The sequence below is a fragment of the Sander lucioperca genome, chromosome 9 (genome assembly GCF_008315115.2).
Source record: "Sander lucioperca isolate FBNREF2018 chromosome 9, SLUC_FBN_1.2, whole genome shotgun sequence".
NCBI classification, from domain to species: domain Eukaryota; kingdom Metazoa; phylum Chordata; class Actinopteri; order Perciformes; family Percidae; genus Sander; species Sander lucioperca.
In genome coordinates this window covers 15,915,990-15,931,631 of record NC_050181.1, presented here as the reverse complement: position 1 = coordinate 15,931,631, position 15,642 = coordinate 15,915,990, and the positions used below count along the sequence as shown (strand labels likewise).

The 15,642-nt window shown below is 43.8% G+C and overlaps 1 protein-coding gene across 9 annotated transcripts in view; it reads right to left on the bottom strand.

The window, feature by feature from the left end:
- The window catches only part of cdc42bpab (CDC42 binding protein kinase alpha (DMPK-like) b), a 103,331-nt gene that overhangs the window by 62,374 nt on the left and 25,315 nt on the right, over positions 1–15,642 (bottom strand). For all 9 annotated transcript variants that reach the window (XM_036005369.1, XM_036005366.1, XM_036005368.1 and 6 more), the window contains exon 2: positions 871–962. In XM_036005369.1, coding sequence (XP_035861262.1) covers positions 871–962 — 92 coding nt within the window. The remainder of the gene's footprint in view (positions 1–870; positions 963–15,642) is intronic.

Here is a 15,642-nt window from a genome sequence, read left to right as displayed (position 1 = left end):
CTATCACTTTCTTGACTCCTCCCTGTCTCTCCCCACCTATCAGCGTGTTTTAAAAGAACTCAGGAACTCACCAACTTGTTTGCACAGACGTGGAATAACACAATCAGACATTCAATGTTTGGAAGCGTGTAACTTGGCTCACAGTGATCAATTCCGTATTGAAAGTCCACATCTTCTGATAATCTATTAAAGAGGCATGTGATTGTCAAGACAATTCTGTGCAATGGTATAATAATATAAAAACTGTCAGCGCGAAGACAGATGACGTTTTTCGCAGGACACTGGCATTATGTAAGAGTCTTGGCTGCGGCGCACAATACCTGTCCCGCCAACATTCCTCGGCTTTGACATCATTACCTGAAACCCAGTGACAAATGTATTTTAACCTGCCTACGGGCACACATAAAAGGCAAAAAAAAAACATGCGAAGCCCACACTAGATAGTTTCACTGGCACCAATGCATGGGTTAAATGTGAACCGAGAATTAAAAAGTGTTTTCAAGCTGCAAGTAGAGTCATGCTCATTCAGCAGACCCAATACTACGCACTGCTGCAGGAATGCAAAACACTCTTCCTTTTCTAACTCATTACAAGTATAAGGGGACAAGAGAATATAGCCTGGTGCTGCCAGGTATTGTCCCGACATCAAACCGTAAAATCTTTGTCTCGAGGAAGAAGATCTAGATTTTGATACGTCTCCTGTCAAAACATAGACAAGAGAACAAACGGTACAAATGAATGCTCCACTAACTGACCAGCTTAACACCTGCTTCTTGTACAAACCAAAAAAACAAATTGCAGGTTCTCAACTTGTGTGGTAATGGATTGCTGCGTGGTTAAGTAGAGTGTAAAAACCAGAAGGTACGTTACCTCTCCAAACGCTCCTCGTCCAATCACCTTGAGGATCTCAAAGTCTTCCTTGTGCAGGCGCATCTGCTTCACTTTGGAAGTGAAGGGTTTCGCTGTAGAGAGAAGGAAGACGTGAGGTTAATTACAATCAGCCAAATGTGATGATTAAAGGACTTTAAAGTGCTCATATTATACTCATTTTCAGGTTCATAATTGTATTTAGAGGTTGTATCAGAATAGGTTTATGTGGTTTAATTTTTAAAAAAGACACCATATATTTGTTGTACTGCACATTGCTGCAGCTCCTCTTTTCACCCTGTGTGTTGAGCTCTCTGTTTTAGCTACAGAGTGAGACATCTCACTTCTGTTCCATCTTTGTTGGGAGTCGCACGTGCAGTAGCTAGGTAAGGACTATTAGCCAGTCAGAAGCAGAGTATGAGGGCGTGGCCTGACAGTACCTAGGTAAGGACTACTAGCCAGTCAGAAGCACAGTATGAGGGCGTGCCACGCTAGCAGCTAGGCGAGCATTATAACGTGTGTTACAAAGTGACCACGTTTGTCTCTGAAGTAAAGGCTGGACTACAATAGAGCTGTTTGGAGCGGTTTGTGAACAGTGTTTTCTGTTGGAGATGGTAAGTCCCTTTAGGGTGGAGTTTGGGCTTTTTCACTTTGTAAACCTATAACGTGCACAAAAAAAGATATATATAACACAATAAAGGAAAGGGGAAAAGCCAAAAAGCATAATATGAGCACTTTAAGCAAAGAAAACAAATATATAGTCCGAACACAAAAGGTGTCTAACTATATTGATAACGAGATGAGTTGCTACCGGATCTGTCTGACCCGACTCGGCAGGTGATTGATCGATGGCGTCCTACGTTGGCTTGGCAGTTAATCAGAGCAGCCCGTCACAATGTCAGGATAAAAGAAACCCTCCAAAACCTCGACGTTTATACAAGTCGGGGGAAATAAAACAGCCAACGGCTCAATCTGTCTCAATCAGGTGTTGATGTGCGAGGAAAAAAGGAAAAGAAGATAGTCAGATAGTGTTGTGGACGGGACATTAAGTCAGACTCAGTGGGGAGTGAAACCGAAGCAGAGGGACAGACACGGAGCTGTAGCCGAGCCAAAGTAGAACACTTTTTAAATGGCAAATAAAAACGCTGATACAGATGATCTGCAAACTGCCAAAAAAAAAACGGGCCGATAATCAGTCTCTCTCTAATGGTAAGCTAATATTTTTTAACAATGATCTGAAGACCATCTGTCATTTTGACAGATTACAACACTCAGGTAGCCTGGTCCTACCAGACTCATGAGTGACTCATTTGTACAGAGAGTCTGGCCACTCTCCATGTTAACTTCCTTTTTTTTTTTTAAAGATTATTTTTTTGGGGCATTTTCCCTTTATTGATAGTGGATAGACTGGAAAGGGGGAGAGAGAGATGGGGGATGACACGCAGCAAAGGGCAGCGGGTCGGATTCGAACCCGTGCTGCTGCAGGACTCAGCCAACATGGGGCGAACGCTCTTACTGGGTGAGCTAGAGGCCACCCCTCCATGTTAACTTCCTTGAAGGCGGGTACTTTGTTGAAGTTTAAAACTATTGGATCTGCCCAGAGCCACTCTGGATCTGACAGAACCAATTGCTAAAGTTTGGTCGTGACGTCAGCTTGGCATCGCTAGCGTTAGCCTTAGCCAACCCCTTCACCACTAACGGAGCGAGCTGGAAAATCAAACTTTTCCCGACCCCCGTGGGGAGGAGGGCCACGACATCATGGCCACCAACGCAACTCAGCAAAGATTGTTCTTGCTCGGGCTTTAACTTCTGGATATTCGGCAGCGTTGCCACAACGGACCGCATCTTTCTCCACCGCCATTACGGAACTACAAATCAAACTAGCGCACGTAACAACCTCAACGTCATCGTTCTCAGCCACTCCCTCTGTTCGCTGATTGGACCGCCAAATATTTGGCTGGAGAAAACCCAAGAATATACCGCAAACCCAGACGGAGTACTGAAGGGAAATGAAAATTGAGCGTAAGTACGTAGGAGGGGGGAGCCAGGCTAATCTACCGTAACTTCAATAATTTGTTTGCAATCGGTACCAACAACGTTATCTTTACTTCACCTGGCTCTCCTCTCCCCTGCTCCGCACCGTGTGTGTGTGTGTGTGTGTGTGTGTGGAGAAGCAGGAAGGCTACATTGCCTGCTTGCCTCATGAATACATTGCTCTGTAGCCTATATATTAATTATTACAAAAATGAAAACGAATGAATAAAAATGAAATGTCTTATCATTAAAAAAAATTGAAAGTAACGGGTAATAAGACATTATGATGGTATTTTTATGTCCCTGTCCGTCAAAATGACGAACAACAAGAAAGTCTGATGCGAGGTCTGAGTCGGACACGTTTTACCCAATACCCAGACTCAGCGTTGACTTAAAAGCTACTGAAGTTAGTTTAAAGGTCGTATTGACCACTTGGACTATCATCAATGATTGTGATCAGACAGGAGATGGAAGTCAGTGCTCGCCACTTTTGCTACTCAATTACATGGGGAACCCCAACTACAATGTACATAAAAAAAAAAACAATATCCATTGGTGGAGTTCAACAAAACTGTTATCCTGGCCAGATGGAAGGGGTTCAGGCATGTTCTGTGTCAGGAGCCCAAAATGAGTAAATGTACCCTTATCTTCTGAGCCAAGCTCATGTGGTAAACCACTATATTCCCATACCTCATGAAAGGCTGTCATGCCTTTTTAAATGCACTTTATCAAAGTGTTATATAGTGCTATAGCACATGACACCGGACACAGGGAGGCTGAATGATAAAGCTAGCTATTGTTAGGCCTGCACTTGTGGTTCCTGGTGGAAAAAAGAAATCGGGAGGGATCTGTGAGAGTCGCCAGCGTTCTCTCACAAAGCTCAACCGATTCCATCTATGGCTGACAAAGTCAGCATTTCCCTCATTTGTGGAGAGCTATTCAACCACTTCCTGGTTTACATGATCCCAGCATGCCAAGGATAACCTGGATTGGCTGCAAGTTCACCAAGGTCAGCATCCTGGTACACTGATACTCTGATAACATAGAAAAGTAAAAGTATACCTTAACTTTTTTATTGTGAAAAGTTTGCTGCCTGTCTATATTTAAGCAGTGCTTTTTTACAGCAAGAGTGTGTGTGTGTGTGTGTGTGTGTGTGTGTGTGTGTGTGTGTGTCACCCACTGTGAAACGGAAAAATGCCTGCCGAAACAAAACAAACAGATCACTCACAGCTGGACAACCTCTCACTCTCACACTCCCTCCAGACTCCACTGACAGTTGGCCTGGCCTGGCCTGCTACGACCACAGATCCAGAGGGAAAGCAGGGGCCAGTGCAGTCAGTGTGCCATGTCCTGGCACGCATTACTACAGACCATGTACATGCAGAAATACACAAGCAACTTGGCCTATCGTACTGACTAAGGCTGGGAACAGCCGACGAGTCATTTCATTCATTTCCCTGCAGACCAGTTACAGAGCAAGTAGACCAGAAGCATTATAACTACGTCTAAGCAGTCGATCGACCATGTTGTATTTGGGAGTGTGATCCCTACGGCGGCCAACAGGGGGCAAACGCTCTGCAACTTAATGAAACGCACGCAAATAGACAAAACACAAGCAAATTAAGAAAACACCTTCATTCATTTGACAACACATGCGCAGCACTTAGCAAACGCGCTGCAAATACACACAACACAACCAAATACATAAACGCACTGCAAATACAGAAACGATGCAAAAAGAGAAGCACACAATCCCCGAAAACAAATGCAACAAAAAAAACTGCTGCATCCAGATTACACAACGGAAGTTCTCCAGGCCTCTAGGGGGAGCGCTAAGTGGAACAACCTGATTTACGACCCCACTGAGAGAGAGAGAGAGAGAGAGAGAGAGAGAGAGAGAGAGAGAGAGAGAGAGAGAGAGAGAGAGAGAGACTGTGTGCAACTGCTTTGAGATCATCGACTGTAAATATTAAGTCCATGTTTGAGATATGTTTTCTCTCGTTTGGTGGGTGTGTCTCTAGTTCATTGGCTCAGGTCACAGGTGATACCCAATCAGCAGAGACCTTGTCACTGCCCGATGTGAGTCGCATGCAGATGCGAGTTGCGCATGCGTCGCTTTGCGACGGAGTAGCCTACGAGATGCTAACGAGAGACTTCTGTAATGTCAACGCAGTAAAAATTAACCTACGTAGTTCGTTCACTGCTGGCTACAAGTTAGCAGTCAAACGCAACAAAGGCTGTCACTTGAATGGCGTTTTGAGCCAACGTTAGCAATCAAACAATCACAGATAGCTAAAACGTTTTTGAAACGATTTCCATCTTCTGTTATTGTTTGCAATGAGAAAAGTTCCAGTATGACACGTAATGCCGTAAACCGTTTAAATCTGAGCACGCGCAACTCGCATCTGCACTCGACTCACATCGGGCAGTGACAACGTGTCTGTAAACTCGTGGTAATAAAAAAAAGGCAGAGCGCTCTCTCCCCGCGGGGTCGTAAATCAAGCTGTTCCACTTAGCGCTCCCCCTAGAGGCCTGGAGAACTTCCGTTGTGTAATCTGCAGCGGTTTTTTGTTGTTGTTGCATTTGTTTTTGGGGATTGTGTGCTTTTCTTTTTGCATCGTTTCTGTACTTGCAGCGCGTTTGCTAAATGCTGCGCGTGTGTTGTCAAATTTATGAAGACGTTTTCTTAATTTGCTTGTGTTTTGTCTATTTGCGTGTGTTTCATTAGGTTGCGGTGCGTTTGCACCCTGTCGGCCGCCGCTTCAGGCAAGCGAGCAGGACATCACCACCAGTCTGTGAAAGTGTTCTCATGCATCCTCGCTTCCCTTTCTCCATGCGTTATCTAACCGAGAGTACATTTTCCAACAAAAATATAAAGTCTAGAAACACGGAATGACACATGGCGTGCTGGCCTGGAAAGACCCCATGATTCATTGCTAGAAACAACATATATCAAGACTGCAGTACAGATGGCTGGCAAAATACACTCTAAATTTAATTTACTGCACTATGTTAACCACAAAACCCATCTCGGGCTATAAAGATGTAATCTCTGTGCATTTTAATATGAAAAGGTTTGGTTCTGCCACAGATATCTTGGAGCGATTGTCCTCCGTAAGGACATGTGTGGCATTGTGTGATTTTATGATCAGAAAATAAATGTCTTTGATTCAGGAGAGGCGGATCACATGCAACTGCCAAAGTGTCTGGCAGATCAACTCATAAAAAAAAATTAAAAAAAAACGAGTCAAATGTAGCACCGTTCGGCTCGGGGCTGCTAGTAATTTCCACTGCACATCCAAGTTTTTACAACTGATTCTCTGCCAGAGCTCGCTATTTTAGCCAAACCTGACATGGCATGTTTGCCAGGGCAAAAAATAATATCAACAACTAAATAATCCCTTTGGATTGACATTAATTCGTGTATCAAAGCCACACAAGTATGCTGGAGTAGCAAACAATTGGACGAGATTAAAACTATTTCATATGGCGGGGGGGTTTTTAACTTTAAAAAGGCACAATGAGTAGGATTTTTCAAAAATCATCCCTCTCAATCATCACTTATGACCCATTATAAGAAAACCAAACGGGAGTGAGTCGGTGTTTGGCTTTCACCATGAATTCAGGGGGGCGTGCGCTTCTGGTGTGGTTGAGCTGGGGGGGGGGCAACTTTGAATGTTGTGTTTAAAAACCGCAACAGAGAAACCCTACTAATTCTGCCTTTAAGCACAGACATAATATTCTCCTCAGATTGGCTTCAAAGAGAAAACTGTAACTGGATTCTTCTTACATTCTATTTCAGCTAATGTGTAAATAATGAGACTTTCAAGTAATTTATGACGGTTGTCCGTTACAAGTCACAAAGAAGTAGGCTATATCTGTTGTCTGAAAAAAAGTCATCATCATCCTCATATTTTTTTTTATATTGCATTTACAAGTTGTAAATGCAAAAAAGAAGAAAAACAATAGTAAAGCCTTGGTAAGCTAATTAGACTAGGACAAGATCTATACCCCTTCAGGTAGCCTATTTCATCATCTTTCATTGAGGACAGCCATATCAATATATACCATTATCTCAAGCGGAGGGCTCCATTAATTTATCCCTTGGCACTTACATTGCCTCCTTGAAGCCTCCACTTGCCTCCCTTCCTCACGTCTTAGTCCTCATCATTAGGGTTGGGTACCGTTTGAATTTTTACGTTTCCGATGCCAAACTGGTACTTTTTAAAACGATTCCGATTCCTAAACCGATTCTTGAAAAACTGAAAAATGACATCAAAGAAAGGCTCTTTTATGGAGTTTTTTTTAATTGAAAATGATTTCAATTTAACAATATATTAACATTTTAAAGTACTTAAATATATAATAAGTAAACCTAAGTCACCTAACACATACTACAATAATTTAACAATAAATAACAGTTACATTATTAACAAGTAACAACAAAATAAATGTTGAGTTGGTATGCTAACTAAACCAGCTTCAAACTTTAGCAGTTCTTTTGCAGAAAAATGACCATATTTGCCTTCTCTGGCAAGACACCACACCTCTCCTGACTTATGGCATGTCTTGCACAGGAGAAAAAATTTCAGTCGGAACCGAAATGAGGAACTGAAATTTGCGTTCTAATCCGGTCCGAATACTACCGTTTGCGTAGGAACCGGATCCATAGTGGAACCGGGTTTCTGTACCCAACCCTACTCATCATGGGAGGAGAGAGGAAATGAGCAATGTGTTTTAAGAGGGATGAGACGTCCTTTCCTCTGACGTTTTATATTAATTTGTCAGCTGTTTGGGCGGAGTCAGCAACTCCTTCAGCTGCACGGCTTCCGGGAAGGCTGCTCTCGTGTATCCTTGGCTATAGCTCCTCGATGCTCGCTCCTCGCTCCTGAAACAGCCTTCACCGAAGAGGGACAGAACAACTTCCGGTTCAGCCGAGGAGCTATCAAATAAGGGTGCTGAGATTCAGCTATAGCGTGCACAAACAATGCAGTCTTATTTGCCCTCCCTCCCTATCAACACAAAGGACATTATCTGCCGTGAAGTGTTACGAGTAATTCATGTAGACGAATGTACATTTTAGAGACACATCTTTGGACACTGCTGGTGCTTCACATTCAGTTGTCATCCCGATTCAGAAGTGTTCCCACTCAAAGACCAGTGCTGTAGGGGAGACAACTAGGCCACCTCTCAGTAATCTAAACTGCCTTGCTTTGTCACCTCATCTTCTTGATCTAAACTGATCTGACAAGGTAGGATTATTCACTGGTAGTTTTTGAACTATATAGCTTAAAATACACGCACCTGATTCACTTCTGGTTTAACTCTTACTAATACAAGTCATAGCTAAACCGGGTGACAGGCCAAAGAGTAGGGGGTAGGTGAGAGGGAGCAAACACTGATTAGTAGCTGGCATGCTGACTCAGGAGCTCCACTAAACCAGCCACATGAGAAATGTCTTTCATCTCTGAGCCAGGAGCCCACAGGCCCCGTCCACAACAAAGCACACACACGCAAACACACACACACACACAAACACAAACACACAAACGCACATAGAGACATACTACATAAATAAAAATAAAATACCATACGGTGTGGTCATACATGTTAACTCACGGGCAAAATACACAGGTAGACCTAAACATAGCAACTGTTGCTATGACAAGGTGTGGTAGGAACCCCTGGCAACGCTTGGGCAAGTGACTATCCAAGCTTTAGCGTGACTGGAGCTCTTTGTTTTCATAGGGTTTTGCAATGTGTAGGGCGAGAGTGAGCTAAGATTGGAAAAAGATGCACGCCAGTCACATTAATGCACTGCGTGCTTTGTGGGGAAGACAAGCCATCCGCAGTCGCACTGTCATTACATAGACATGAAACACAAAAACAACGAAAGACACACATACACATGCAGCATGTACTGTGCAAAATACACACACATGTTCAGTAGTAGGCCTTAGGACGCAGTGAAACTGAAAAAACACGAGTGACGCCAGCTAATCCGCATAGCCAGACTGGTTTAGCCCAAAATGCTGAGTGCTTATCAGGCCCATCTTGCTCCATACCGACAAGAGAAGTCAGAGCCATATTTGTGTGAAACTTGGTAACTACAGGCAAGTGTGTTCACTTAGCAGCCGGCCCACAGATGACATGCTCCCTACTCACAACAGGCCGCAGCCTGGGTCTCTTCCATGCTGTGTGTCTCTAGGGTGTGTTTGTGTGAAATGTGTCCTTGTGTGTGTGTGTGTGTGTGTGTGTGTGTGTGTGTGTGTGTGTGTGTGTGTGTGTGTGTGTGTGTGTGTGTGTGTGTGTGTGTGTGTGTGTGTGTGTCATGAGTAGCAAGTATTACAAAGCCTGTTTCTGTGTGCGACTCAGTACTGGGTGGAGCTACATTCTTTTTTTTTTTGGTAATAAAAGTAACTAAACTTATCGGTGACATATCTTTTTTTCCCACAAGCCTTACTTGTGTTACTTTCCCCCCTGATGTTCCATTTCATTTTCAGAATAGTGAAAATAATAAAGAAACTATTTGAAGTATTGCAATACGTCGCAAGAATGCCGTCTGTCAAGGCACTGTTGTGGGTTTGCGAGTCATGTTCTGTGTTCTTAAACTGCAAAAAACGGCACACCCACTTATTTAGGTCAATATCGCAAAAAAAAAAAAACATACTTAGACACCTGACGTCCACAGTCTGTCTAACACTATACCCAAGTCACAGACCAGATGAGTGTGACACCCTGCGAAGTCAAAGTCCCCGTACAGCGCAGGTTTTATATACTGTATGTTACAGGGCTGTTAAATGTTTGGTTTTTTTTAAAGAGAAAATTGTAGATATAACTTCAGAATTACTCAAGCAAAGGAACCACAGGGCATGTTCAGTGCCTGTGTGTATGTTTTATACCGGATGTACGTTGAGTATTGTTTGTCTGTGGCTTAGAGCTAAGTTGTGCATGCAACATGAGTCATGCATTTCCAGGTATCTATGTACTAGGGCTGCAGCTATCGATTATTTTAGTAATCGAGTATTCTACCGATTATTCCATCGATTAATCGAGTAATCGGATAAGAAATACTTCTGTTTTATTGAGGAGCAATAATATACAATAGTTTGGTTTAATTTTCGGAAAAAGCAACATTTATATTGCCTACATTGCTTACAATATCATCTCTCAAAAAACTAAACATTAAGTGCATTTAGTGCCATATTACATTGTTTTTAAAGAAAACATTTTCTGAAATGCAATAACAACCTCAAACTAAGGCATTAAGACATTAAACATACATAAACATGACCTTAAGTTGTGCAACTTAACTTTCAGAACTACAAGTTTCAACCTGAGACTGATCTGTATTTATAGGCCTATATGTAAATATTAGTTATACTCAACCTATTTTCATTTATATATTTGATTACAATGTCACACAGCTCTGTTACACTTATGCTAGTAGATCGTTGATCAGCTGTTTCTCCGTGAAGAGAGAGAGAGTGAGAGAAAAAGGTGCGCAACAATCAGCTATTTTTCCGAAGGGATAGTCAACAACTCGGCTCTTTAGATCAAATTGGGGTCACCACTACGTATTTTCCTGTCTTTGTTTTTGACAGTTGTTGTGTTTGGTGTAGTTTCATCGTCCAGACGACTCTGTGATTTACTTTTGTCGGGTCCCCTTCGTGGAATGGATGATTAAGTTAGACTCTGTTTTCTGTTGAGATGCTGAAGCATTGACGTCGTGCTATTATTGTGGTAAGCTAGTTCCAGTTTGCAGTAGACACACTGTACAGAGTTTTTGTTTTAATTACGTTTTCACTGATTCCAAACTTTGGACACTTTCTGTCGTTTTCTCCAGCCTGTCTCTTCTCTCAGCCCCTCACTATTAACGCTCTTCATTTTGTAATCTGCGCCGTCAGTCTTCATGGCATGTGTCGCCAGCAGCGTCAGCCCGGTGTGCGACAGTAATAATCATCCGTGCGGAAACACCGTGAGCGATACAACCTTGGTAACATTGATTAAACAAAGCCTCGAGGCAACTCATTTTACATTGAGGTTTTTTAGTAATCCAATTATTGGAGTTACTCGAGGAATCCTTTCAGCCCTACTGTGTACATATGTATTTTTTGCCTTTCCCACAATAGTTGATGCAAGTTCAGTAGACAGTGAAAGGAAAAATCCACTAGAGAGAAGAAAGGCCGGGTTAGCTCAGTCGGTAGAGCAGGCGCACATATATAGAGGTTTACTCCTCGACGCAGTGGCCGCGGGTTCGACTCCGACCTGCGGTCCTTTGCTGCATGTCATTCCCCCCCTCTCTCTCTCTCCCATTTCATGTCTTCATCTGTCCTGTGAAAATAAAGGCCTAAAAATGCCCAAAAAAATAATCAAAAAAAAAAATAATGAGCGAAGATGCATCACTCAGAAGCACTCAGTCCACTCGCAGCTGAGCTTTGGTAAGCGTGAGTAGTACAATAAACAAATCCTCCTGTAGCTCTGGCTGCTGTAAACTAGTTGAAAAACGGTTCCAGCGATTTTTGGTGGTATTTCTGATAAGTCTGTCTGATGTTAACACAGTTTGGCCAGCCGCCGACTCCTCTCATGAATAAAATAAGAGACGCAAGAATTGGGGGTGGAAGCAATCAAATTCAGCTCGTGGGAGAAAGTGGCGTTTGGGAGGATGGAGAGAATGCGAGAGACGAGAGAAGGCATCGCATACTTGGGCCCGTACAGCAGCCGAGCCAGTTACAATAAGTGTCCGACCCTTACAGCCGCACCGCACTCAAACCCCATCCCCAATTCCAGAGAGGGACGGAGGGACATCTGGAAGCCATAACGAGGATTATTTACAACCACAGTGAGGTAATGACAGAAAAATGCAGCTTGCGAGAGAGACAGGGGAGAGGGAGAGATGGAGAGAGAGAAAGAGAGAGAGGCTTTTGAGGAAATGACATGAAAAGACGCCGGGGTTGCCTTTCCTTCCATCGGACCAAGGCAGGACCGCAGGAAGGGGGAGAACACCTCATAGGCTGGCTCAGAGTTTTCCTAGACTGAGTAAACCTTTTGATAAGGAAATGCTCCGCGTCATAAAAATAAAGAAGTAAATGATAGGCCTGAATAACTCCGGCTTATGTGCAAGGGTCACAAATGGCCAGTCATGACTACGGGCCTGATGTTTTTATGGTTTAGTGTAGCAAGCGTTGAATACAGCTGATGAAAATAAAAGTCACTGTCTCTAGGAATTCTGGCATTTAATGATCACAAAATATGTTTCCCCCTTACTTCTTTTAAAAAGTCAAATAAATGTACCAGCTTGCAGTTTCCTGTGAAATCACATGGACACGGGCTTTTTCCTAAATGATGCTGCCGGGGGAGGCTTGTCTGTTACTTTACCTTCTGATTCAAAATGGCTACGTACGTGACATTTCCTGGCCAATGTGTCAGCGCAGCAGATACCCCGAAGCCGACTCGAGCTGGATCATTTTCCTGCTAGAGCGAGTTCTTCACCCGAAATCAGCCCGTGATTCCTGACACAAAGTGCAGTAGGTTCAGGGTTTATACTATCCCCCAAAATGCTTATTACTTAGCAGCCACATGAGAGAATGAAGTATTAATTTGTGTAATAACTGTTCCGGACCCATTATAACCTATTTTTTTTTTTTTTTATAAATACAAGGCTTTGGTCACCTAGAAATACCAGCTGCTTTATTACAAAAGTGCTTCCTGGTCAAACAAAGGCCAGATTAATACATCTGAATAAAAAGCACACCGAGGTCATCAAAGGAAATATTAAAGCTGTGATCCTCGTAACCTAAGTCCTTAAAAGGGAAAAGGCACTCGGTGCCAGGAGCACTTCAAAAACACAGCCCTTATAGCAATTCAATTGCAAGTGGCTTGATAACATCCAGTAAATTACCTAAATTACAGATGGAAATAGAACCAGGTCCCTTTATGCCACAGCCAGAGGTTCTCCTGGCAGATGTGTGTAGGGAGGCCCAAACAACCCCGACAAAAAAAAAGGTTTCTCGCTCTCTCGTATGGCACATGCACAGCTGTCTGATACCCACAGGCGGTAGCGCCCAGACACCGATGTTGCCATGTATGACGCGTGTCAGCTATCAGAGAGGTGGGCCCGCCAGTAAATCATTGATAAGCACCGGAAATTCGTGGAGGGCAAACAGGGAATCACTTACATAGCACGTAAACATGCCTTGGAGCATTAAATTGCATTTAATGCTAGGCTGCACACCAGCAACGGCAGAATTCCCAATGCTGTCTGTCTGCACTAACCCTCCCCGCCCCCCCCCCTCCACTCAACCACAGCCAACCTCAAGTTCCCCTCAATGCGCCGTTTTCCTTTCACTGCCATCCCTACCCATTTCTCTCTCTTTCCATCCCTTCATCTCTTTTCCTACATTTCCATTCTTCCGTCTGAGTTCTCCAATTTGACCACTTGTCTCTCTCTCTCTCTCTCTCTCTCTCTCTCTCTCTCTCTCTCTCTCTCTCTCTCTCTCTCTCTCTCTCTCTCTCTCTCTCTCTCTCTCTCTCTCTCTCTCTCTCTCTCTCTCTCTCTCTCTCTCTAATAAGAGGGCAGGAGTGGTCAGAGGCCTTAAACTAAATCTGTGCCCCACGGCATTAAACACACAAACAGGATGTTCCCGAAATATTAAGAAACCACAAACACCAAAGAAAAGGAGGGAGGCAGGGCTTGACAAAACAATAGGTCAGATCTAGTGTGTGTGTGTGTGTTACAGTGCCTGCTGAAGTGAGCATACACCCGGGCCAGCGACGTGAGAAAAACTGCCGCGCAGAGGCTGGGCTGCATCAGTTTCTGCTGTCTGTACAGGAAGTGTTCCCAGTACTTCAAAGAATTCTTCAAGCCCACACATGGACCTGTTACCCCCACATAGCAAACAAGTTGATTTACACAATTCTGTGTCAACACAGCCTCCCGATACCATCTGCAGATAAAGAGAGAATATGAAAGGAGCCTGCCAGGCCATGTTACCCATGCCTGGCTGGGGTTCCTTACTGTCTGCCACTCTGTAGGTGGTAGAAGCACCAGGTGCTGCATTGTTCCTCTTCTGGGTATTGATAGTAACAGAACGATGGCTGCGATAAGTACAGTAGGAGGTCAAGAAAAGGATAGTGCCGCACCATTCAGGTCACACAGATCATCCTGATTATATTACAAGATGTTATGCTGACTGATTCAAAAAAGTATTATATTCGGGGAAACTATTGATATTTGACATTTGAAAATCACCATCATTATTTGCCATATTTGGACATGGAACAGTATTTGTTTCCACTGACGTGTGTGTGCGTGTGGACTGAGCTACATCTCCTGTTTAGCCAGAAGGTTGTGTTTAGGAAAAAGAAATAGATGGGCCTAGACAACATGCTCTGCTCAAAAATAACTTAAGTTTTCAATGACGTTGACGGTAAGTGCATTGTCTCACTTCCGGTGCTCCCGTGTCACGGATGCTAGTTTGCTGCTCCAGCAAAAACTTACTCACCTCTGCTTTACTGTTTAATTTAGCGGCTAATTGCCTGGATTGCATTTAAACTACACTAGTTATACTCAAGCACGTATAGTTATGTTCTCTTACAGCGACTGCATCGCTGAGCTCACAATTGTTAAAACGCTGTTAGCTACTTTTGCTTAGCCATTAGCAATGGCTAAATCCTCTCCCTCTCCTGCTCTCCATTCCTCGGTGTGTCAAATGTTTAGCTATTCCTCTGCCTCTTTTAGTGATAAAGACACATGTAATAAATGTAGTTTATTCGCTGATCTGGAGGCGAGGCGAGAGTGAGTTTGAGGCACGGCTCCACACCATGGAATCAAAATCGTATGCTTCCGTAGTTAGCTAGCTTAGCGTAGCTGTTGCGGGCTTCAGTTAGCAGTCCCCCAGCAGGCCCCGAGCAGCCGGGGAAGCGTAGCTCTAAACCGGGGAGCACACATGGCGGCGGTCGCTCTAAACCGGAGCTTATGGCTAATCACCAACATCTTCACCTTTCTAACAGTTTCTCCCCATTCAGTGACACACCTGTTGAGAAGCCAACTCTGGTTATTGGGAGCTCTATACTGCTCCGCCCTCCTACGTACTTCCGCTCAATTTTCATTTCCCTTCAGTACTCGGTCTGGGTTCGCGGTATATTCTTGGGTTTTCTCCAGCCAAATATTTGCCGGTTCAATCAGCGAACAGAGGGAGTGGCTGAGAACGATGACGTTGAGGTTGTGCGCTAGACGCGAGCGAAGCCATTCGGTCCGTTGTGGCAACGCTGCAGAATATCCAGAAGTTAAAGCCCGAGCAAGAACAATCTTTGCTGAGTTGTGTTGGTGGCCATGATGTCGTGGCCCTCCTCCCCACGGGGTTCGGGAAAAGTTAGATTTTCCAGCTCGCTCCGTTAGTGGTGAAGGAGTTGGCTAAGGCTAACGCTAGCGATGCTAATGCTAAATATAAGCCGATAGTTGTCGGTCTCCCCTCTCGTTAGCGATTGGTTATGGCAGATCCAGAGTGGCTCTGGGCAGATCCAATAGTTTTAAACTTCAACAGAGTACCCGCCTTCAAGGAAGTTAACACTTGTCAATGGAGAGTGGCCAGACTCTCTGTACAAATGAAATGTACCAAAGTCTGGTAGGACCAGGCTAATGTTTACATGCTTTAATGTTAAAAAAAAAAAAAAACTGCTCAGTTTCAGTGCCTGTCTCTTTATGCCCCCCCTCCAAAGTCTGCTCTGATTGGTCGTTTC